This window comes from Poeciliopsis prolifica, unplaced genomic scaffold, assembly GCF_027474105.1.
Source record: "Poeciliopsis prolifica strain line A6 unplaced genomic scaffold, Auburn_PproV2 SCAFFOLD003, whole genome shotgun sequence".
Lineage (NCBI taxonomy): Eukaryota > Metazoa > Chordata > Actinopteri > Cyprinodontiformes > Poeciliidae > Poeciliopsis > Poeciliopsis prolifica.
In genome coordinates, this window is record NW_026562378.1 from 5,854,733 (window position 1) to 5,879,785 (window position 25,053).

The 25,053-nt window shown below is 42.1% G+C and overlaps 2 protein-coding genes across 4 annotated transcripts; both read right to left on the bottom strand.

Annotated features, from left to right (window-relative positions):
- Positions 1 to 415: 415 nt before the first annotated feature.
- LOC129358493 (monocarboxylate transporter 2-like) lies at positions 416 to 12,233 on the bottom strand. Of its 3 annotated transcripts, none has more exons than XM_055027583.1 (5): positions 12,185 to 12,233; positions 11,009 to 11,229; positions 7,893 to 8,036; positions 5,208 to 5,999; positions 416 to 2,998 (listed from the first exon to the last, which is right to left on the bottom strand). In XM_055027583.1, the coding sequence occupies exons 2-5, from the start codon at positions 11,223 to 11,225 to the stop codon at positions 2,721 to 2,723; spliced, it is 1,431 nt and encodes a 476-aa protein (XP_054883558.1). In that variant the 5' UTR covers positions 11,226 to 11,229; positions 12,185 to 12,233; the 3' UTR covers positions 416 to 2,720. The 3 variants fall into 3 exon arrangements, with proteins under 3 accessions (XP_054883558.1, XP_054883559.1, XP_054883557.1); XM_055027584.1 differs by lacking the exon at positions 12,185 to 12,233 and adding an exon at positions 11,388 to 11,476; XM_055027582.1 differs by lacking the exon at positions 12,185 to 12,233 and having other exon boundaries at positions 11,009 to 11,249.
- Positions 12,234 to 12,414: 181 nt separating this feature from the next.
- kbtbd8 (kelch repeat and BTB (POZ) domain containing 8) lies at positions 12,415 to 21,026 on the bottom strand. Its single transcript, XM_055027340.1, has 5 exons — positions 20,981 to 21,026; positions 18,462 to 18,669; positions 18,054 to 18,360; positions 16,481 to 17,300; positions 12,415 to 16,408 (listed from the first exon to the last, which is right to left on the bottom strand). Exons 1-5 carry the CDS (start codon positions 20,994 to 20,996, stop codon positions 15,945 to 15,947), a joined length of 1,815 nt encoding a protein of 604 aa, XP_054883315.1. The 5' UTR covers positions 20,997 to 21,026; the 3' UTR covers positions 12,415 to 15,944.
- Positions 21,027 to 25,053: the final 4,027 nt, after the last annotated feature.

Below are 25,053 nucleotides of genomic sequence, written 5' to 3' on the forward strand. Positions count from 1 at the left end.
TGTGTGTGTTTGCCACTGCTGCCGGTCTAATTTATTGGCCCAATGATTTGCTGATGTGTGTGAGGCCGCACGCAGCGCCGAGCGCTCGCCTGGAACGTGGGGGCCTCGCTTCATTAGGCGCCCGCACCCTTAAGCTGCTGACATTTCCAAACTTGTTCCCCGGTCTTCTAATTGTCATGAAAAATTGGACGGAGTCGCCCGACGCCGAGAAGCTCGGGCGCCGGGGTCTCGATCCGATGGCATTTCTCACGCGTCCCAGTGTCATTTGGCGAGCCGGGCGAACGAACGCGCGGAGCGACAACGCGCTCCCTTCTCATCCGTCTCCGACGGCGCAAGGCGCAGGGAGGGGGCAGCATCCCGACGCCGTTCGTGAACGACGGGGTTTATGAAAGAGAAAGGGCATCGAGAGCAGAGATTCAAACAACTGATTTATTAGGGTTAACAGTGGATACAAAAACTGGACAGGTGTGAAAATGTCTTTAGGGATTATGAAACAATAGAAAAGCTGGCATCTTAACTGAAACACTGGAGCAGAGTGCTGTAAAAAGTATTTGCACCTTTACAGATTTTTTTTTTTTTGCCCAACTTCGTTTCAGATCATTAAACATATTTTGACAGCAGATAAATAACCAGAGAAAATATTATTCTTCCACCAAACCATCATAGCCACGTGAAAGCAGGAATTTACCTCCCTACATTCTGAACATTGCAAAAACCCTCTTATCTTGTGAAATTAAAACATGTCTGCAAAGAACAATTTCTCTGCAGCAATGTAAAAATACTTTTGCCAGCTGGTACAAAAAGCTCAGTAGCAGTTGTTGGGTTTAGAGGACAATTACTTTTTTCCAGCGGGGCAGCTGTTCTTCTTACCCTTTCCTTCACTTTTCAAAGCAGTGAAATCATTGTTTTGATTTAAAAAACAATTACTTACAAAGGTTTTTTTCCTCTGATAATGAAACTTCTTTGATGATCTAAAATATTTAAGTGAGACAAAAAAAAAAAAAAAGCAAGAACATTAAAAATCTTTTTCTTCTATTTTACAGCATTGCAGATTTAGGAATGTCTAAATGCACATTTTCCTGATGAACAGCATAAAACTCCCTCATTTGTGCAAAATGGCATTAGCTAACTCGCGTTTACCATCTCGAAAGGTTGCATGGACTGAAGATATTCATTTTTATTGCCCTAATAAATCTTTTTAATTCTAGGAATTGTAAAATAATAATAAAAAACACACACGCAACTAATTTTGCAATACACTTCAAGATGAAAGCTAAAATTTGCTAGTATTTCACATACACCTTAAAAATCACACATAAAGCTTGGCTCAGCCTGCTGTGGTCCTGAGATGCACCAACAGGAGAAACCCTGACACGCTGATAAACATGGAATAATGAAACGCTGCGTCAGACTGTATGAGTGACCCGCCATGTTGGGCAGGGACTCTGTCTGGACTGGGATGTTACTCGGGTCATGCAAGACGTCGAGCTTTTAGCGCATCATGTTGATGCTGCCACCAGTACTTAGTGTTAGTCTTTTTTTCTTCTTTTTTTTACAATTCTGTGAATTATGTAAATGTTTCTCCAGTATTTAGTGAATTGTGTTAAAAGCCTAACAGTATTTTGTTTTAAAACATATTCATTCTCACTGCCTCACATGTAACAGGACAACAAAATGTGGCTTTATGTTCCAGACAGAACTCCCCCTCTCCCCCCAAAAAAACAAAAACACTTCAATTTAAGATAGGAAAATAAAAACCATAAAATATTGTAAAACCTGTTGACATCACATCTCCCCTCTTTACTTCAAAAACCCATCAGGTTCCTCCAAACACGGCTGTCGTCTTGAGGTATCTTCGTAACAGGCTCAGTCGATGGCTGTAAACAAATTCTACAGAAACAGAGAAACTGGCTGGATCCCGTCGCAAAGATCAGACAAACATGGAAATGTGGGGAAAACGCAGCCTTTCAATTAATCAGTGGGTAAAATATCAAATAACAGTTTCGAACAAAATTCACTCGTTCATTTAGAGCGCATGTTCAGTTTTAGTTTTTCACAAAGGTGATATAAATTTGAGGGGACACAAAGCTCAACTTCAGCAAAACCTCCAGAGAACTGGCATGTTAAAGGCTCGACGTCTCCAAAGTTTGAGATAATGCTGCTGAGAGTAAAGCATGAATTACACTATACAGCATCACCAAAAGAGCAGCACTGATGCAAAATACACTCACTCAATTAAAAGTACAAAGTAGCCGTCCGGTTAATTAAAAGTAAAAACAGTATTTGGTAAAAACTCTACTCACATAGTGTGTGACAAATTGCATGATCAGTCATTTATTGTTTGAAAATCATGTTTTCAGACGAACCAAAATATAAAGATATGTGGATTTTTTGTGGGGGTATTTTAAGGATGAAAATGACCAACATTCATATAAAAAAACATACGAAACTTTAACATAAAGTTAAAGTTGTGTGTCTGTCTGGTGAATTTTTGGTTAAAACATGTTTGTTTGTTTCCAGAAATTTTACTCAAGTAAGAGTAATGATACTTCATAATAAAGTTACTCAAGTAAAAGTAAAAAGTGAAGCGTAGTAAAAGCACTCCTAAAATTGTATTTTTTTTATTTGCTGTTTGTTTTTTTCAAAAAAGTTACTCAACTAAATGTAATTGAGTAAATGTAGCTAGTTACTACCCAACTGTGAGCATTACCATCACTGGTTTAACAAGTTTCTTCTTTGGGCTGTGGTTCTGGTCGGGCCGTGTTCGCCTCCTTCACCTCAGAGTCCATCAGTTCCATCCGAGCCTCTGAGCTGCTCGCTTGCTCCTGCTTCTCCACGGTGTTCTGGTCCTGCTCCGTTTCTTTTCCTCTGTTCGCTTTCTCTAGCCTGTTGTAGTTGTAGACGTTCATGACGAAGAGGAAGAGCCCGCCGGTCGTGATCACTCCTCCACACATGAAGAAAAGGTACTTGTAGTCGTCAAAGATGTCCACCAGTAACCCTGGAACAGAAACATGCAAATTCCAAGTCAACACAGTTTAAGCACTTTATTACAACTCAGAGTGAGCAGGAACTTGGATTTGGACACTTATATGCGTGTGCAGAAGGAAATGAGTGAGGCATAGGGTTAGGATTACCCTAACCCTAATGCTTTCTGGCTCTCCTGTTTTTCTAGGAAGACAATTTGGACAGCAGAAGCGAAGGCCATTCTCCGCAACATAAATACGCAGAAAGGCTCTGCAGAAAGATGACTGATGTGCTTCAGACTCGACTTAAAGCTCCAGGTTTCCAGAAACCAAAGGGTCTGGGTCGCCTTCGTCAAAAGATGGAAAAGGTAGTGACGGAAAAAGATGGAGAAATCCACGTTCGTCAATGTGGACGAACACGGATATCCATCCGTTTTGTATTTCCACCTTGGAAATGCAATCGAAAGAGACTGGAAGGCAGAAACTGAGGGAAAATAATTAAATATGGAGACGTTTGCAAGAATCCTGCTTTAACATATCACACTATAGATGACATGCTTAAAAAATCAACTCTTTTATATGAACTTTTCAGACAAACTCACTAACTACCACATTCCAGAACCCATCACACTGAAAGAGCATTTTAGGGTGAAAGGACCATGAAAGAGGTTTCTCTCATCACGTTCCAGCTTTGCAGCAGATGATGATGGGCGTAATATTTGTGTATGCGTTTGCACCGTGAGGGGTCATTTTTCATTCTGCCTCTCAATGCATTATCTGATTGATAGCACTCATCTGGTGCCGGTGCTCAGATGACCACCACCCTCATTAAGACAATCCTTTATTGGCTGAACAGTAATTATGTCCATCTGGCATAGTCACCCCTTTCTCTCTTTTTTTTTTTTTTTTAGTGCCTTCGCAGCCTAATTATGGCCCAGGTACAGGACTTTAATGACGAGAGTTTGAACTGAGCATCATTAAACACCCAACGCAAAAGACTAATTACCCTCACTTACCTCACTTCCTCCTAATTGGCTTGACCTGAGGGTTCGGAGGAGCAGTAACAAGCAGATACGGGATACATAACGATTGTGCCCTCTGGAGGAGAATGTTACACAAGCAAGGAGGCCCTTATTTGGCCCCATTAAAAGGGGCCCCTCGGAAAGGGGTCGCTCCCAGTCGAAACTTTTCACTTTAGCGAAAAGCGGAGGGAAAGTTTACCTGTCGAAAACCCTCATCTTTCCATTTTCATCGAACTGAGCATCTTCTAAATGACCGCTTCGTTTTCTAAGGAGTGATATTTTATCAATAACAATTACGACCGAGAAAGTACGTGCATCTCTTCAACAGATTTAGCTGCTAACGCTGCACCGGTGGAGCTCCAGGAGAACACCACTAGATTTCGAATGACACTGAAACAAAACGGAAAACAATCTAAGCGGAGGATAATAGAAGCCGCTGCAAAAACTAAACATTGCGCACAGTGAACATTCTGCAACAAAGTCAAGAACTATCCTTGGTCACATCAGAAACATCTGAACTTTTGCCTTATTCTGTTACCTTACAAATGTCTTTGAATATTTTGTTCGAAATAAAAAAGTAAATATCTAAGCAAGACATTAAAACTGGCTGGTATAGTTTACACTGTTAGTAGTTTCAGTCATACGTGGTACTGTATGAGCGAAAGAAGAAAAACGTAGATATTGGAGCGTGGGGGGGGGGTCATCTGATATTTTTCTAGTTTAGATAATTTACAGATAAGCACACAAAAAGTGGATTTGCATACTAGTAGGAAATGTCATTCCTTTGAGTTCTTTTCTTTCTCTCCTCCTTTTCCGATTAAACGGTTGACAAATCAGCCCATTATCGCCCTCTGCTGGGCTGTAATGAGAGATGTGTGCAATTCAACTGAGAGTGAGGTCCAAGCGGCCAACGTTTGTGGACACAATGAGACCCTTAACAAACTGGGCCTTTCATACAAACAACACTTAAGGTTTAAACACTTGGGTCTTGCATGTTTGGAAGTAGCTTGCTTCCAAACGAGCCACAGCCCACACAGATTCATCTGACTTTACATCGTCGACTCGCCCTTCGGTCTATGTTGCTGCAGCCAAATATTGCAACATTTGGCTGCAGCGATCTGAGAGTTGAGTTGCAGGAGAGTTGAGATTTGTACACATGGCTGAGATGCGTTTCAGCACGAATGCAAAGGAGCACAGACAAATCACATTGAGGGCACGTTACCTGCAGCCGGCGGTCCCAAAAGCATGGGGAAGCACTCTATGATGGTCACCAGTCCAACGGCACTGGGGAAGCGCTGGTTCCCCATCAGGTCCATGAGGCATTCAAATATCAGTGCGAAAACCATCCCAAAGCCCACTCCGAAGAACACGGCGTAGGCCACCAACAGCGGGTAGGTGCTCATCAGGGGGCAGAGGAGGTGGAACGTGCCGTTGAAGACCATGGCGAAACTGAAGAGGAACTGGATCCTCGGCCTGACCCACCTGCTGTTGGCCACCAGCCCCGTGAGAGGCCTGACAAACATGTCGACGAAGCCCATGATGGAGAGCAGATAGGCGGCAGAGTACTCCTCCACGCCTCGGCTGACTGCGTACGCTGACAAAAACACGATGGGCGCGTAGGCGCCAAAGATGAACATCACGTTTCCAACGAGGTAAATGACAAAGCCCGGATTCTTGAAGAACGACAGATCCACAAAGGTCTTCACTTTGTCCAGGCGGCTCCCTTTCGACTTTGTGTTGTTCGGCTGGTCCACCTCCTTCGGTGGGGTGGACTGCCGAGCGACGGGTCTCATTACGGCCCCCGCAACGCAGCAGTTCAACATCATACCCCCGAGGATAAGCAGGCTTCCTCTCCAGCCAAAGTGTCCTAAGAGATACTGGTTGAGTGGGGCCAGGACGCAGAGGAACACCGGACTGCCGGCCATGGCAAGGCCGTTGGCCAGCGGTCGCTTGGCGAGGAAATATTTACTGATGATGGTGAGAGACGCGTTCAGGTTGAAGCAGAGACCCCAGCCTGTATGCAAGAAAGATGGTAGGGGGGAGGGATGAAAAATAAATAAATAAAAGAGAGTCACATTTAAAATGCTTAAGAAGGAAAAGTTGTGATGAAGCTAAACTCTAGAGGGTCCTTTCCTAAATTAAATCAGAACTGATTGTACTCCATGTCCATTTAGGTTTCATCTCATTTCAGTTTTGCAGGATAAAATCTCATTACAGAATGCTGGAATTATTTCAGAAATAATTTCTCCATTTAAGTAGAAATAAATTAGGTAGCCTGGGTAATACGTTCACTCTCCTACCTTCTGCTCTGGACATATTAATTTAATGGCGCCTTAATTTAAGGAAGATGAAGAGCTACAGCTACATGGTTGCGGTGCTAGATTTTCTCCTTCCAATGTCAATTTGCTGCTCTGGTCTGGTCTAAGTTGCTCAAACTCATTATTTTTTGTAAACTAACTTTGACGCAGTGGTGAAACTGTGTCTGGTTAGTAAAATTTTGTATTAATAATATTTAGTTTGTAGTGCGTTTTTTAATTTTTTTTTAACATTTACAGGAACAAGGTCCGTTTAGGCGAGTGTCTGTTTTATGACGTCAATACAGCAGATATACTGAGACAACTTCATCTAAGCCTTCACAATGATAACCTACGCATACATACACTTAATGCTTAACTTCAATAATAATAACCAATGTAACTATTTACAATATCCCTCTTAGGCTGTGGACTTTAAACAACGCGATGCAGAAGATATTAACTAAAACAGGGAAAACAAGAATGGTGATGTTGATATAATTTACATTAGAGTTAAACTAATATGACGACAAATTTTTGTGAAAAAAAAATTACATGGTTAAACACATTATGTAGGATGTAGGCATTGATGGTAACAAAGGTTTTGAAGAATTAAGCTGACTGAAATAATCACATTATTTTTGGTTTATCATAATTTTAGCTGCAGCAGGAAAACTAGCTGTCTTTCTATTGGACAATGATCACATGGTGTTGTACATTTCTGTGTGCAGCAGACATTTTTACTCAAGATCATCATATTTTGTGAATTTCATACGAGCCTGTACCTGGTGCCAAGAGGTCTTTGAGGTACAGATGATTAGGAAGTAAAGAACGACATTTGTTGCCGTCTATCTGACTCAAAATCAACGTCTGTTTGCAGGCACCGCCTATTGTCTTTGCTGAATCTCAACGGGTAGAAAGAATGTGAGAGTAAGAGGGGGGGGGAATGAGAAAGCCTTAAGCTTTTTGCAGTAAATGATTGTCTGTTTAGTTACCTTTGCTAGATAAAGCTGAATGATGCCATTTTGTCACTATCCAAGGGCTCAAGGGAACAAAGTCGTGCCCCTGGGCACAGGACACAGCTTAGCCACTTGCTGGGACTATTAATGCTTCATAGGAGCCTTCGGCGGAGTAATGAGCCTCGTAGGGTGACGGCGGGCCCCCATGCGACGCCCGTGATTGGAGACTGCAGGAAGGCGACGGAGGCCGATTAAAGCCTATGCTCTCTGGGATCAGAGCTAGTTCTGTCTTAATTACTGTCATGGCGCTGGTTCTCTTGCCGCTCGAACTGCACCTCAGGAGCTGAGGCAGATGCCCAAAGCCCAGGAACAAATGGCACAGAGGCCAAATCGGTGGAGGCAGCTCTGCATCAAGAGCTTCTTAGCAAATACAAAACGAAAATAAATAAATAACTCTGGAAATTCCTCTGCCTCCAAGCGAATAGTCCATCGAGAACAGGAAGAGTTTTTGCAAAATGGCAAGAGAAAGCGCTTTGGATCTCAAAATAAGTTAAATAAATCTTGTCGAACAACATCCAGGCAGTTAAGTCGTTACAAAAAGCAGCCAAAATAATCACATTTATGACGCTGCAAAATACAAAAACTCAACTATACCTCCAATGATGCCAATGCAAAGGTAGAGGTAAATGATGGAGCTCCCAAATGAGGCTGTTACCATAGAAACCCCACACATCAGTCCGCCCATCATGACCACTGGTCGACTTCCGAAGCGACGGACCAACACGCTGCTCACTGGACCTGGAAAAGAGGAGGGGGAAACAATAACTGGGTTAGTCTTTCATTGCATTTCTTTGTCAAGTCAAAACCCAAAATTCCAAAGTATACTTCATGTGACAGGCCGACACGAAATGAAGCGTAATTGTGAATGAATGAGAGAGACATGTGGTCTTCAGACTGTTGTTTTCCCCAGCATGTTTTACTCCCCGTTGGGAGAGATTGCATTTGGAAGAATACCGTCTGCAGAAAGCTGGTGATGACTCTGCAAGCAGACAAAATATCTTTTTGCAATGCTTTTTTTCCCCACAGGTGGCATCTCAAAAAGTTTGGAGAAAGCGTCCATGTCAGAACATTAACCTGCCCCGGTCACTTCAAAAGGATCGAGCTGCCTCATCTATTTCTAGACGAGTTGGAAATTAATTCATGTACCTAAACAACGGGTGAAAGAACTTCAGACTAAGATGGTGGAAAACCTCCCTTAGTAAAAAACAAACAGTCCAGTGACTCATTACATTTTCCTCTGATATTGCACAGCGCTTTGTTTAGAGATCTATCAGCAAGTGAACAATCTTTCATATCCCGTCAACCTTTCCGTCATCATAACCTTGTCTGAAAGCGTGATTTTGCACCGCTAGTCTATGGTAAGGGCAAGCTGCACATTCATCTTACCGGGATTCAGCAAAATACACACCAAACTATTCCGCTCAATCAAATCATTCTGACAAAATGCATGTTTTAGATTTATAGCTGCTTCATTCAGTTGACCTACCTTCGTCTGACTGGTGCCTGATGAAGCCTGGCAGAAATAATTAGCTAAAAAAAGGTGCAAATAAATATTTTTTATTATCATAATAACGCCACAAAGTATTGTGCTAATATATGATATGTAAAGATCAAATTTCCAATTAATTACTCCAATTAATAATACAGTTCTTTTACTGATGAGCTTAGTGATGAGTGACACCAGTGGTAGTTCTAAATACAAGTCAAGCAAAAGGAAACATTTAAACATCAGAAAATCTTTGTAATCTGCAACTGCTTTAACATTCAAGGTCACACTGAATGAACTGATTGATGATCAGTGAATTCTTTTTTTAAACTACTTGTGTTCGATTTGAATGTGTGAGAAGGAAAGCGTCGCGTAAGCAAAGCTTCATTCATTGATCGATCGATGATGTTTAAATCACAGCTCAAATACAGCTCCCTAAAACGGCCCTTCGTTTCCATAAATGTGAGTGAAGACTGAAAAAGAAAACTCTCTCCGTGTGATCTTCAAAACGAATCCTTCCCAAACTCTATTTACCGTACGTGAAAATATCCACACTGTGGCATGTTTTTCACCATTAAGGAGGTGCCAGCAGGGGTCAAAGATAGCTCATCATTCTCAGTGCAGCCGCGTCCCCGCAGACCATCTCTCTTTCTGCAACCATTTCCGTTTCCATTATGGGTTTATCATTCAGACTCCTTGAGTCAGAGGTTTTCTGAAGAGGCTGTCATGTCTCTCCCATGGGGACCCGGTGTTGGACCCCAGTGTGCTGAACCTTCCTCTGATATATCCCACTGTCCCTCTCCTCCGCTGGGTGACATTGCCGAAGCCTCGCCAAGGACAATATGATAAAGTCCTGTGCCTGAGCCACGGCGGAGCGGCATATTTCACCGCTTAGGCCTCCCTGAGCTGAGCGCAGGTAGATTACATGCCCCGCTTTCCTGTCACCTTGAACGCGGCCACCGATGAGCTCGTGTGAAGCCTCCACAAGACTTTGATTTAGTCACATTTTCTGTCACCGACCCGTGATCCAAATCCCCACAGATTGAAACGAGATGCAGGTTTTTTGTTTTCTTTTTGGGCCTTACCCTGGCAGCTCAGGGAAACAGTTTGGTGGGTCTGGTTGCTCTGTCGTGTCAGAGGCGGTTTTGTTTGACAACCGGGTTGGAAAAGAAAAAAAAAAAGAAGCACATTTTCCCTTGTCGTGTTATTAAATTAACAACACGACAGCCTATATTTGGCTCAGGCAGGAGACTGGACAACCCGTAACAATTATAAGAACACAAATGGCCGAGAGGAGGGACACGACACACATAGCGGCAAATAAGTCAAACCGAATAATGAGAGTGATTACTGCACAATACCGTTGTGATCAAAGATTGGCTACATGATTGGCACACGTTGTAGCGGACTGCTTTCGCATTTACATACAAGTGTGTACAGCAGTGGAGGAGAAGAGCATCTGCAGTAAATTTACAGGAATAGCCACAGAGTGGTCCAGCAACGTGGAGGAGGACTGGCTACAATGGTCTCATGGCACTTGAGACCACACATTCACAAGCGCTTCGTAAAAAGGCACTTAACCCTTTTTCTAAATGTCTGACGTCAAATCGGACTAAACTTTCGCAAAATCATCTCTTTGCCAACTGCCAGTAGAATGAGACGGAGGGAAACGAACTTCTGGGATCAGAGAAGTCATTTTAATGTAAAAACAGAAAAAAAAAGAAAAAAAAACCTGCAAAAAATATTAATGTCTCCCTGAATGTAGGATAAGATAAATGAGAAAAAGGGCATATTCCTAATGAGTTTTGAATTTGGGTCAGGTGACTAAATCACACTGGCAACACTCCTCCCATTAGCCCCTCTAAAGCTACGTCAATGGGCGAAGCCGCTCATGTGAAGCCAATTTATCCATTATCTGTCTGTAGAAATGAGACGACACACTGGTCACTCTCTTTGTGAAGAAAAAGATTTTTTTCAAGGAGGAATTGAAGCTTTACTGTGACATGTCGGGGTTTATTTTCTAAAGCTCCATCAGAAAATGGACGGCAGACATTTCTGCTTGTCCATTTTAACCCCTAATCCCGCCTCAGCGCAGTAGAAACATGTTTCAGAAGGGCAGGAGTTTGTTACACCTCATGTTCCATGATTAAGTCTTTTGAACTCGTTTGTTGACCATCCTGATAGCCGTAATCATTTCTCTGTTTGGACAGCGATGAAAACTCACCGCCTGCATACATTACGGCCAGCATGATGGAGGAAATCCAGGCTATTTCACTGTAGCTGGCCCCCAAGTCTTCTTTGATCGGCCTGAAGAAAATGGACAGGGCTTTGGGAGTGGTATAAGCGAATCCGATGGAAATGTGGGCGCCGAGCACCACCATCCAGCCCCAGCCCCCGTCCACGGGCGTGGGACCCAACTCGTCTGCAGCAGCGGGGGGCATCTTTCTGTTCAGAGTGGAGGACATGAAGAAGATGTCAAAGAACAAACGTGTGTGATTTATACAGAGCTAAAGCAAAGCCTTCCTTTAACAGGGAATAATAATTAAAAGAAATAATAAAATTAAGGATCTTGCTTTAAACTTCTTCACAAGTTTCTTCCTGACCCGTCTCCTTTGTTCCTTAGGTGTTTTGTGAGGCTGTCTGTTCAACCCTGCCGCTCAAATGGCAGCTCCAGAAGAGTCACTTTCCACTGGATGATCGTCAATGTTTACCGGGAGAGTTCCTTCCCACTGTCACCACATGCATGCCCAGTGTGACAGAATGTCGCTGAGCTAACGGCACACTGCAGTCAACTGTCCCACGTTTCGAACGAGAGTTAAAAAGGACGTGAGTCTGATCTGTTGCGTCTTCTTTTATCGATATAAGTGATAAATCCATCGAAGTCAGACGGCTTCTTATGCAACTGCGGGGAGGTGGTGGGGGTGGGAGTTGGAAACGTGCGAACATGTGCACGCCGCACTTTTCAGATGCAAGCCCTAAAGGAACCAGCAAAGTTGACTGGGGTCGTCGCAACGTCACCAAACGTCGACGTTTCAAGCACTGAGAGCATTTAAAAGCTGCAGAGCAACATTTCCGGCTTAAACTGTAACAGCGTCGGCCGCAGCGGTTTTGTTTTGTTTGAAACGTCAGCTCTTACGTCACGGATGAAAAACAACTCTTGGAGCAGACACGCGACAAATAATAAAAAGACACGCGACAACACGGTTTATAGGAAAGGCGCGAATTTTCAGCTGGGAGGGAAAAAAACAGAAAAACTCGCAAGACTGAAGTTAAAAAAAAATATAAATAAACTCGAGCACGCGGAGTTGGCTTATTGTTCGCGCGCGGGCCGGTTAGTGAAACCCACGTTAACAAACAGCGTGGCGTGAATCCCACGGTCCACGCGAAATGGTCGCTTTACCTTTGACGAACGGAGCGCAGCTGGAGACAGACCGACCGACCGACCGACAGCCGCGGAGGAGGGGAGGAGACGCCAGTAACAGCCTCCAGCATTGGACGCCCGGTCACGTATTTGACCCCCGGTGGGGCTTTTCCCTCCTACCACTGCTGCTGCGGGACCCGCGTGGAGCCGCTCAGGGTTACTGTCTAGACTCTTGCGTCAAGTGTAAAACAAATCAACTTCAATCTTAGTTATTATTCTTATTGTTTTTTTATTATTATTTTTCATTATGTGCAATGTGAAGTTCACAGTTGAGCTCAACAACCACTATAACCTGAAACCCGAAGAAAAAGAAACAAAACATTTTAAAAGTAAAAGTCAGGAGAAGAAATGAAAACAATGGAATAGCACCAATGAACAATACAGTATAGCTGATCTGAACAAGCTTCTTATGACATAGAAAGCAGTTTGTTTTAGCTTGTTGTTGTGGCAAGACTGGTGTTAAAAATAATCAAAAGATGTGGCGAGATGTTACAAAAGCTAATGTACTACAGGGCTGGGCAAAATAAATCTAATTGAGCAATCTTTTCTCATTTTTTTCTCTCTGGTAAGAGGATTACACTACAATAACAAATTAGATAATCACATAAGGAGAGAAAATAATAAAACAGCCACTTGAGACGAGAAAAAGAAAATCACATCTATTTTTTGTTGTTTTTTTGTTTTTTCCCCCAAGTTATAAAAGAAACTGAATATAAGTTTAGAAAACTGTGCAAGTACAGCAAACCTATAGTACAGTATATTACACATCACAAACCAAAATTAAATCAAAATTAAATACAGTACTGTGTTATCAGTAGAAATCCTGAGAGTTCTCCGTTCCTGGTTCCCGAGTGGCCGTGTTGGGGCCGCGTTGGAGAGGCCCGGTCCGCACGGATCGCTTGTGAAGCAGAGTCTTTTGGAGGTTCTTGTCCAAGCAGTGTGATCAAAATCAGCTCAATGTCTTTCGAACAGCGGGCCTTCTCTCAGAGAAGTAAATATGTCCTCAGAGTCCTGGCTGGATGTGACTCATTAAAAGATTCGTTTCCATGTAAACCTTCTTGTTGATTGCTATATATCTATATATTTACCGACACGTTTTTAGAAAATAGAGGGGCACTCTTGTCTGGTGATGTCAAAACAAACAACAAAACAAAAATCAAACGCGTGCAGTGCTTCAATGACATGACAACCTGCATGAGAAAACTGAGCACTGGAAAAAAAATAATAATAATCACTTTGACAGGGAGGACAAGTCGATTGTGGGTTTTTTTGTTGTTTTCTTTCTTTTTACACAAGATTGTCTAAAAAAGCAGCACCAACAGTTTGTGCCCGAGTGATGGCATGGAAAAAAAAACTACAACAAAGAATAGAAGAAATAAAAACATGGCTGTTAGAACAAACTCCAAACCCTTGCGTAGGTCTCGTTTGAGGGTGCATCGTAAAGTTTGCAGTTAAGGACAACCCAAGTGAATAGTAATTCAGTGCAATGCTGAGCTGACATTTCAAATGTTCTTCATGAGGACAAACGTTAACAAACAGCGTGGCGTGGATTTGGATGCCCCCCACCCTTCGGACCCCCCCCTTTTATTTATTTATTTTTTTAAGCCACAGGCACATTGGCGTCACACATAATCTGCACCAAATTACACATCAGTCCAAGTCTGCACCCATGGAACCGCCAACAACTACTGGTACGAGTACGACCATTACCCCTCCCACAAACAAGCAAAGACAAGCAAACAAAAACATTAATGCACTAAGGTAATACAAGATAATAAAGCCTAATCACAGTTCATTGATTTATTGCTACCACAAAATTAGTTTCAACGTCCACGACTATCACAAGACCTTGAATGCTTTTTTTTGTTTGTTTTTCCTTTAATGGCGTTTCGTCAACCTTTTAGAAAATTACAACAACGCGAGGCCGAAAGCCAATCGAACATCCGAATCCCAAGCAGAGCTTTTTACACGGCTGTTCTGTCGTGACAGAACGGCCTGAAGACGTCCCTTTTCTCCACGTCCGATGAATCTGAGGTAAACCTGTTAGTTGGTCGGAATTTGCCGCTTAGTGTTAGCACAAAGATTTGACTCCGTCCTTATATCTCCAATGTGGAGAGTGAATACTCTAAGACTTCACTTAAGTTAAAATATATTTGCATATGACACACAACGGATGCCAACTCGAAAAAACAAATGAAAGCGCGAGCCGCATTCGATTGGTATCCAAAAAAAGAAACAAAAGTTCTAGTTCCATACAATGTGGTTTTATATGCTGATGCTTGTGGAGGAATATGGGGTAATAAAACAATCTAGGCATGGGCCGGTTATTGGAACGCCAAGGTTTTGAACAACCAAGGATTCAAGGATCTTGAACGTTTTATGGAAGATCTCATTCAGGTGAACGTCTTTTTCAACAAGATGTCTGACAAGTTCCAGTTTCATACAGATATACGCAGCGTTGACTCTTCTCCCACCTGTTGCGCTGCACCACCATTCGGCTGGTTGGAACAAGGATTCTGATTTTTCCTACTGCTTAACCAAAAGACACATTGATCCATTTGAGATTTTCCATTACAAAAAAAACAATGTGAAATGAAAGGAGTGCCACTCAGCACTGTAAAGGGGAACACCTTGGTGCCCTTCAATACAGAATGCACATCAACTGGCACCTTTAACACGCTTTGGTGTGTTGCACCGAAATGTATCAAGGTAAGAATTGCTGAACTCCAGTCTATTTTAGCTGAAACATTGAATAGAAAAGATTTCAAGCGTATTGTGGGGGGCTGTTGCCTTGTCAGACAGAAAACTGATACTAAAAATGCGTTTTAAAACTTTCCAGAGCAGATAGCCTGACTAGCCTGTGTTATTTGAACAGCTGAATTACAAAAATTTTTATTTGCACAAAAGTTGTGAACTACTGCAAAATGGGCACTTATTGTTTTAATGCATCTAAACCTGACTGTCAACATATGGTATTTATATAACTGACTAATAGTGAATATAATGCATTTCTGAAGTGGTAGGAAAAGTTTTATCCACTTTGAATAAATTCTTAGTCATTACTTTTAAATTTAGAATTTCCATAAAGGCCCATACCTAAAACTGTCATGCTTCTGCATTTTAAAACACTAGGATAATTGAAATCACAAGCACACTTCACAACCAATTTAAAAATAAGCTGGAGAAGGATGGACAAAAAAACCCAAAAACAAAAACAAAAAACCCACGCACACACAAACAAGCCTCCGAGTTAGCAACCAAGTAATGAGCTATGGTACTCTCCTTACCCGTATGAATTTGGAGCTTATATAGTTATTTATATATAGATATTTTCACTTTATGGTGACACTTAGAATCCTCATCTGCAGACAGCATTTTATCATCCAAACACCCTCATTAGTATGCCAAACATAATCAATAACTTTTAATCTCAAACAAAACAGACAAACATGGCTCAACAAGTGAAAATAGGATAATTGCACTTATGATTTGTTGTAGGGTTTTGTTAAACATGCTTCAGTGTGTGTAGTTGGTGCTGTCTAGAAAAGAAAAAAAAATACTGCAATCTTTCAGCCCACCCCCATTTTGATCACGTTAAACCAAAGTTTGAACAACTTAAGACTTAACAGAAAAACAAAAACAAAATCTGCATGGTGTAAAACCCAAGGTAACTCCAGGCACAAGGCAGGCAGAACCGACACCACTTCCCCCACGCCGCTTGATAAGTTCATTGTTTAGCTCAAAGCACTTTCTGTAGACACTGTGGGTAAAGTTTGGCCACCACACATTCAAAATGGCGACCTAAATCCCAAAGACGGTCGGGGGTTTCATAGACTTTGGTCCACTTGTCTGCCTCGTCGTCGTACTGGTAAAGGGAGTTCTTGCGGCTGGTGCGAAACACATGCTCCTCCACCATGACCTGCGTGGCACGTACGAACAGGTGCAGCGTTCCCTGCAGCAGCATGGCCTTGATATACGGGCTCGTGGCTTGGTCAAAGGGCAGATTTCTCTTTCGGCTCCATGTGTTGCTCTCTATGTCATAGACCTCCAATGTAAAGGTGCGTTGGTGGTTCCTACAAATTCCAGCAATGTAGTAGATGCAGTTCTTATACAAGGCAGCCAGACCTTGACTCCGAGGGATGCTCATTGGTGCTAGATGGCTCCAATAGTCCTTACGGGGGTCGTAGCAGAAGAAACATTCACCTGAAAAGGATTTTAAAAGATTTTAATTATAAGTGATGAACACAAGACTTTTCTTTAAGAGTATAAACTCACCTTGGAGGACGTAGATCCGGTCTTTATATTCCACTGCACTGTGAAACTCCATAGCAACTGGCATTGGACTGACTGCCATCCAACAGTTGTCTCTGGTATCGTAACACTCCACTGACTTTAACGCGTTCCGTCCGTCCCCTTCGTAAACTCGGCCTCCTAGAGCGTAAAGTTTCCCGCAACAATGCACGAGTCTGCATCCTATCCTCGCTCTCAGCAGAGGAGCGCGAGGAAGCCATCGGTTTCCTGCGTGCTCATATTGCCAGAAATCACTCTCCGCTCGATGGTCGATGCAAACCTCACTGTTGCTCGGTCGGTAGCCGCCAGCGATGTAGATGTCGTTCTCCGGTGACACCAAGATGCCAACCTCTCTGAGATCGTTGGGTGGCTTGCAGAGCTTGAACACCCGTCCGGTGGCCGTGTCCAGGCAAGGCACCGTCTGCTTCTTACCTGAGTGTTTATGGGCCGCGTCGAAGCAGATCACCATCTCAGAGGCCGTCATACCCAGACGCTGTGGACAGCCGTTTGTGGCGGTGAGACGAGCTTTTGCTTCAGCAGGGTCTTTTGAGAGCGTCAGGGCGCAGGCAAAAGGCGCGGGTATCCGACTGAAAAAGGCTTCATCCAGCAATGGCAGACGGATGCACTGGGAAAACACCTCTGCAAGGTTGGCTTCACGGCCAGGTCGGTCATGCTCTAGCCAGCGGACGATGCTCTCGTAGACGTGCTCTTCCTTCTCCACATTTAGGTCATCGCTGTTTAGAATACTGACCAGCTGCTCCTTGGTCATCTGGAGAAATTCTTGCTCCCTTGAAACACACAGGAACTACCACAAAAGATGCAAAGTTTAGGCCTGCACACAAACACACTGATTGCAAAGTAGGACTTTTACAGGACAAAGGTGATGTTACGTCCCCAAGGCAGTCTATTATGGTTCCCTGAACAGGTCAAGAAAACATACATGTTTTTCTTGACAAAATATGTTAATTGCATTTCTTGCACAAAAGTAGTCTTAGATTTTAGTTTGGTCAGCTCTGCCTATTTTGAACTACTTTCAGAAGGAGCTGCTTCAGGCCCTCTTGTCACTTTAAATTCAAATGAGCTGCTGCTGCTGCTTTCCATGTTATCCATGTTTCCATGTTATCTTATCTAATCTTAATTCACATGTAAAAATGACTGCAAATAAATGCACAATTATACAACTGCACATCTTTGAAAAGCAGTAGTAGAGCCTCCAACACAACCAACAAGAATGCAGAAAACTGTTCTGAATAGTAAAACAGCAACAAAATAGTTGGCTTTTGAAGCAGTAAAACCAGCTGATCAAACATGCTGGAGCACCGCTTGGGTTGCTAAGTGAAGGCACAGTGACTGAATTGACTCAATTGAGCTTTTGAAGTGGCTCATTCTACAGACAACAGAATTAAAAACAGCTTGATGGGTTATTTCTCCCCTCGCCCCCAATGCTTGGGTTATTTTTAACAGCAGTTGAGACCCATATGGAAGTGTATAAAAACATGCAAAAAGTTAACTTTGCATAACAGGGCCCCATTAAATTATCCTAAATTGTTCAACTGACCTTCTTGCGAATGTAATCCTGTGACCGTTCCCTTAACTCTTGATGTCCATATGCATCTGCGAACATGAAGACGCCTATACAGTTTTGAGGGTCAAGTCGGCTGATCATAAACTGGGCACACTGATCCTGCAAAGGAGGGATCTGGAAAATGCTGGCTGCCGTGAACAGAGCCTGGACGTTGGACTCTGAGAGCACGACTCTGGAGGTGTAGGCATAGTCAAGGACGAGATGCATGGATTCAGATTCCACACCCACAATCCTGACTTCACGCTGGCTGCTCTCCGTAAGGCCACTGGTGAACATGGACCTAAAGATGAGACAAAAAAAGAAACCCATGAAATCAACTGTACTAATTCATGTCTAGCATTGTTCAAACAACTGAAAAGTATTTATGTCAAATCATTTAACCTAAAGTATGGGCTGATGGCTGCAAGAACATTCCGGTGGCATGAGAAAGTCTTGCCGTGGTCCACTTCTACGACAATATCTGTGAGTTGTGCTTCATCGTACAAAACTTTGAGCTGCTGAAGGATGTTGCAGGCGTGGACAGCATCTACCCCGTTGTAGTTGGTGGCTGGAGGTGTCCCATTTTGTACTTGTAACAGCTTGCCTACCTCTAAAGAATGATGCAAGGAGAGAAAAAATTATTTCACCTTTTGAAATAACAGACAACTAAAAAAACAAAACACCTGGGCAATTGACTCGGAACTGTGACAAGTTATGCTAGAAATTAAACCTTTCCAGATTAGAAATTAAGGCCAATTCTCAACAAATCATGACAAAAAATGCCATGAAAAAAAAAATGGGGAAATTTATAACACCGTTTCAATGGCATCTCCTTTCTTCCCCTCACTCCACTATGTCTTAGAAAATCTTTGAGATATCTTAGCTGAATTTATATTTCCACACCTGAAACAGAAAATTGAATAATTTAACCGAGATCAGAAATGTTTAGGGCTTTTTTTTTTTTAGATTAAAATGCCCAAGTCTGAGAATATATAATCTCCATTTAAGAATATGGGAATGCATAATAAGATTAAACATGCTGCATAAGTCTGTATACTCGCGTTTCAGCAAGGGTCGGGTTTAGGTGTCAAGATATACCACGAGTTTGAATTAAAAGATACCAAAAATCGATGTAGTTTTGAAACCAAAGTCACGTTCCAATAGCCTTAATATTAAAACGTCACTGAAAGTTAAGAGCAATACATCATATCTCATCTACATCTTAATAAACCACTGCTTCTCAATTCCAGTTCTCAGGCCCCCCGGGCTCTGCATGTTTCACATGAGTCTGTATTTCAGAACAGCTGACCCAAATGATTCCACGATCTCTTTTGCAGTCAAGTCCTGCAGAAGCCTGTTAATCACCCACAGATTCAATCCAGGTGTGTGGCAGAAGGGTGAACACCCAACACATGCCTGAACTGAGAAACACTGTGCTAAACCCTGCTCGTCAGCTGGCCTACAGAAACTTATTTTGCGTACAAGTGAGACACATTTGGCCATTTTGAGACTGTTCTGTTCACAAAGAAATGCGGCCCGATAAGGTATTGGAAGTACCATTCATTACCCCTGATTAATATCTCACTGCAATAAAAATACAAACTATGTAGGTAGTTGCTTAATGACTGGGTGGAAATGATTAAAAACACCATGTTTCAACTCTCAGCACAATTCCTTTCCAGTATTTTTCTTTTTTGGGGGAGGGGGGGGGGTACTTCCTACTAGTTGACCTTAACTTCACAAATTTATACACCTAAATGTTTCCCAATTTCTAGCTAAGACACAAAGGGATACATAAAGTTATTATTTTTTACATACATATCTAAAAAGCATGAGGGGTCTGAGTTCCTTCCGACATTTGAGTCAGATACCAATAAGGAGAAACAATGAAGCTCTGGCTGTAGTGTCAGTGGACTGCAAGTCGTTTTAAAGGCTAATGTGGGTTCTAAAACTCATTTTAGGTTTGGTTTCCAACTCCGGGTCGAGGATTAAATCGGGACACCTGCTTAATGTACAAGTTTATAACCAAGTTAATTCTGTGGCGTTTCCCTAAAAATAGGAACCTTAAATTACAACATGACTATCATTACAAGTGTCAGAGCTGCACGACTGGCCTCACGGCGTCTAATCCGCAGCTTTGCCGTCTTGGAGAGACTTGAAGAAGCACTTTTCAACACATACCTCGCGTGAAGCAATACCAACTTCGTCTTGACAGGACAAAGGCTGGCAATGGCTGAATAGAAACTACTGTCTCGCCAGGTGGTAGCTAACTTGCTAACACGTCGAATGCCCGACGTCTGTTTCAGTAGCGGGGTGGGGGGAAAAAGGAGTAAGGACAAACTCCAAGAGTACCAAAGTACTTAAAATTGGTACAGAGTAGCGCAATATGTTCGTTATAATTAATTAGCTATACTGCCATTTCGGTTGGAAGACGTGGAAGCCCAACTTTCAGCGGCACATAGGCAGAGAGCTAATGTTAGCAAGCATTCTTTTGACACAAAACTGCGAGCTACAAGGGGCAAAAAGTGTTTTTAGTAGCTGCGTACACATAGTTTAAAACTATAAAGCTACATAACACGACATCACCCAAATGACTGCGTTGATATCATTAATGAATGGCATTTGTCTAGCGTCAGCCTCTTGTCACAAACAAGTGTTTACACAATCAGCTGTGTGTAGCGAGCTAACCGGCCGAAAGTTAGCCGCACGGCTAACGTTAGCAACTTAGCCTGGCTAACGACAAACAACTGTTTGGAGTGGTGATAAAGAGGCATGACTTCCTCCGACGAGTACGCAGCGTGCCACGACATTTAACTCGCCCGACAGGCCGTGCTCCGTTAGTTGCTAAACACACACGCTGTGGCTTTCAAAAGCGTTATTTCAACGTGGTCAGAGGAGAAAACAATGAAGACTTTGCTAACCTCCACTGGCAGCCATTCTCCCCAGTCTGTCTCAGAGCAGACCGAGAAACGTCAGGGAGTTTACATACCAGCAACGGAAAAAAGAAGCGGCCAATCACAAGACGGGCTCCGGCGCGACGGCCAATCAGATCGTGTTTGTCTGGTACAAAGGGGAGAAAAGTTAATAGTGGGTGGCAACGTTTGTCAATGGGGTGGAATTAACGCAGGAGGCTACAAATCAGAGCTGATGCTCATTAACAGGTGCGAGCAAAGTAAGAGCAAAAAACTTTGCACCTTAAATTGCTGCTAATTGCTCTGGTTTAGAATAGTTTTAAAATTAAATAGCCACGAGTCAATAGATTGTTTACACATGTCCCTTTAAAACCAGAAAGGAGCAAATGTAAAGAAATAGGGACAGGAAAAGAGGAGAAGTGTGTAGTTTGCTCAATTTTGAGAGTTCTGCACTTAATAAGCAATCATGACTGAAATAAAAAAATGATTCAAGTCTTTTAAAAAGAAAAAAAAAGATCAATTGCAACATCACATGATGGGGTTTTGTATGCCTGCTTAATTCATGATTTAGTTGGGGAATTCACAGGGTGATTTGATGCAAACAATATATTATTTTATTTTTACGTTTTGTGTGTCGTACACCTGTCAGATAAAAACGTTCCGAGCACCAAATGGAATAATGCAATACATCTTCCTCTTGAAATCTGTAAGTGGGAGTGGGAAATATTAGCTAAACACTTTGTCCCTGACATCGTCAGAAGCAGGAAGATCAGACAGGACTTGGACTTCAACCCAGTTTGAATTTCAGACTTAAAAAGTTGGATTTTACATAACAAAGTCAACCAACATGGCCGTGGCATGAACAAACCGCAGCAGAATCATTTGGTGAGATCCGAGGATGTCCATTATGTTTTATACCGACAGTGGACACAAAAAAGAAATACTGTTGCAAAAAGAAAAGAGTTTTTATTTCTTTATTTGTATTTTTTTATGTTCTAACCTGTTCACAAACAGCAGCTATGTTAGTCTTGGTGGTCTGACTGTTTACTCACTGCTTGACCACATCAGGAAGTTGAGTCATCTTTAATCACCCCTTACCTTTAATCTAAGTTTCCAGTTGTTTCACAATTCTGGGTCAAAAAGTGTTTCTGGAAAAAGTGTTCAGTGGAGAGACTTTGTTTGGTTTTCCCCTGTGGGTCATAAGCAAGCATCCTATCTGCTTGCTTAGCTTTTCACGACAATGAAAGCATAAATCCTAAATTTGTCTGCTTTGCAAATTCCCACAACTGTTTGTGGGTAAATATAATATCTTTTGTTTTAACATGTTTCTGGTTCAACCCAAACCTGTTTAAATCCTGTTTACAGACACATTCATTCATTCATCCTGCACATTGTGTACTGTTGTCTATCCACGGCAGGACAAGAGGTGGTGTGCACCCTGAGCAGGTCACCACTCCAGCAATTCGTTCTGAAAAAACAAAACATAAGAGACGTTCTGTCAATTCTGACAGAACTTGAGAAAGAAGTTTCTTATTCAGGATCATAATTATTGTATCTGAACTTTAGTCAGAGTTTCTCCATCTACAAACAAAGTTAGACTGGATCGCTGCATTAAAAATTAATGCTATTATCTAGATTGCGTACTTCGGGCTCTCCTTCCCACGCAGACTGCAGGAACAATCCTACGCTCCTGGGGGCAGAGGGAGATGATAATTCATCACTATTTGAATTGTCTGTCTGAGTTGGGACTTTGCTGCAGTGGGTCATTTCACATTCATGCGGCAACACCTGCAAACCACCGGCTGTCAAGAGAAATGGACTAATTGCTGTTTATTGAACACTTTGATTGCGGTGTAATCCTCGGGTGCTGAGGCACTGTTATTTAATCACTTTTTGCTTGTAATTAGAATTCATTCATTAATAGGTTTGTAGGGGAATTACAAAGACCTGTCTGACAATGGCATTGTTCAAACACATCGCCGACTGCGTCCATTGAATATTAAGTATTTATAGCTGTATGTAACAAGCAACACTCAAACTCTAGTGGTAGTTTCACCGCGCTGGCTTTTTCAAGTTTTATCCAGAATCCTGAGATGCCCGGTCGAATAATTGAAATGAAACCGCAAGCGGCTACGGACCTCTATGGCGGTCGGTTACCATCGTAACTCAATGCAGGCTGATATGAAGACACTGCTGATGAAAAAGGTTCTGCAGATTGCTTGGGAAAGTTCCCATGCTGGTGGGTGGTGAAGACAGGACCGGTGTTGATCCCCTCCCAAGTGGAGACCAAAGAAATATGGTTTCTTTTCATTATTTAAAATAAATACAAAATGACAATTAAACTTGTGTGACATGTCAGAAAAGTACAAATCAATGAATGAATAAATAATCTGAATTTTAAATCATGAAACGTTTCTAACTAATTTCGTCGTTTCCGCAAGTAAATATCAATTAAACATCTATATTTTACAGTACCGTTTTTGTTTGCACATAATTCTTATACACCTGCCAGGACATGCAGGTACAGCATTTGTGTCTAATTAGAAAATGCGTATAATACTAGTGAGAAATGCACCTGTACTCATCACTGGTACGAGTAATACATTGCCAACTCCGTAAAATAATGGAAAGTGTCAATATAGTTCCATTACACTGGAGGTATATTGTCAACTTTGAATATAATGGAAAAAAAAAAAAAACATATTTTTCAAATTGGCAAAAATGTAAAAAAAAATTACATAGGCCTTTATTTTAGGAAGGTGACAATATTGATTTTGGACTTTTTAGGATGATTTGAGCCATTCCCAGTGGACTGAAAATGCAACCTTGAGGCTGAGTTTCTTTCCTCTAGAGGCAAATGGCTTGTCTATATTAGCAGCAACAGTTTTAAGTCAGTGTGGAAAAGATGCTGGTCTTGGAGTATTTCATCATTAGTTCATTCTGACATTCCAGAAGTTTCTCATTCAGGATAATAATGATAGTTCCTGAATTGTTCCTTCACAATTTGGGATCTTCCTGTTATCTGCAGATGCCCAATTGGAAAACTGTGTGACGTGTAACTATTCAAAACCCCGGAAAAAGAACAGAACTAATATATGATTTAAGGTTTGATGTTTATGCTGATTGGGAAACTTTTCTCTGGCAGTGCAACAATATTTTCAAAGTTCTTGTTTTGCTAAAAGTCTGAACAAAATGCATATCCAAATGTGTATACAAGCATACAATCAAAACCCATCCGCAGTCGGCTTTCGGTTTAGATTCAGATTATCCATCTATCATTTCAACATGCAGCAAAAAGCTTGCTTCGAACCTGAAAGTACCACCTTTTTTTTTTCTGGAGTTCCATCATCAGGACTGTGTGGGCTTGAAATGTGCTCTAACGCTGCGTAACGCTGTAAAATGACAGAAGAAGAGACAAATAAAAGTACAGCTGCAATCTTAGCGATCGATTTCACATTTTTTTTGCCAATTTCTCCCCATTCAGCCACACGGTGGCCTGTGAAATTGGGCCTACGCTGCAGCCGAATCAAAGAAGGGTGGAAAGAAAAAAGCCTTCTTGGGGCTGCTGTTATTTGATGATAGCTCTGGTTTCTGATTATCCATCCCCCTCCCAATGTCCCTTTTTGAAACAATAAAACCCATCACCTGATATCTCCACTTTCTACTTTCCCTTTCTCGTCTTCGCACTGAATTCTGTTGCCATGATCATTGGCCGCATTTACAATATTTCATCCCGTCGAACTGAAAGGCCACGAACAAATAAATTACAGAAGGATTTTTATATTTTTTTTTTCATTTAGCCCTTTGCATCATCCGGAGAACGTATAGGAACAGGTGACCTACTCTATGGCTGCTTACCCTCAGACACCAGAGCTGCTCTCTCCTTTTATCCTGTATATTTCTCCTGATGTCATATCTTTGGAAAAGACGATGAGTGTTCACGGTTCAGTGTTAAAATTTTCCATGAAATAATTACATTTGTTTGCCTGCAGCCTATTACATGCAAACACTTGGTGTTGTCAGCGATTTCGCATCTCTTAAACTGCAACACGGTAAAAGGCGTGGAAACAAGTCAGAAAGAG

What these genes read in the sequence shown, in the direction of transcription:
- LOC129358493 (XM_055027582.1), bottom strand. Translation starts at nt 11,249, where the DNA reads ATGTCCTCCACTCTGAACAGAAAGATGCCCCCCGCTGCTGCAGACGAG. An exon ending in TTGCATTGGCATCATTGGAG is followed by an intron (nt 6,000 to 7,892) that starts GTATAGTTGAGT and finishes TCTTGCATACAG; the next exon opens with GCTGGGGTCTCTGCTTCAAC. An exon ending in TTTGGGACCGCCGGCTGCAG is followed by an intron (nt 2,999 to 5,207) that starts GTAACGTGCCCT and finishes TTTCTGTTCCAG; the next exon opens with GGTTACTGGTGGACATCTTT.
- kbtbd8 (XM_055027340.1), bottom strand. An exon ending in GCCATCAGCCCATACTTTAG is followed by an intron (nt 18,361 to 18,461) that starts GTTAAATGATTT and finishes TCTCATCTTTAG; the next exon opens with GTCCATGTTCACCAGTGGCC. An exon ending in CCGGATCTACGTCCTCCAAG is followed by an intron (nt 16,409 to 16,480) that starts GTGAGTTTATAC and finishes AATCCTTTTCAG; the next exon opens with GTGAATGTTTCTTCTGCTAC.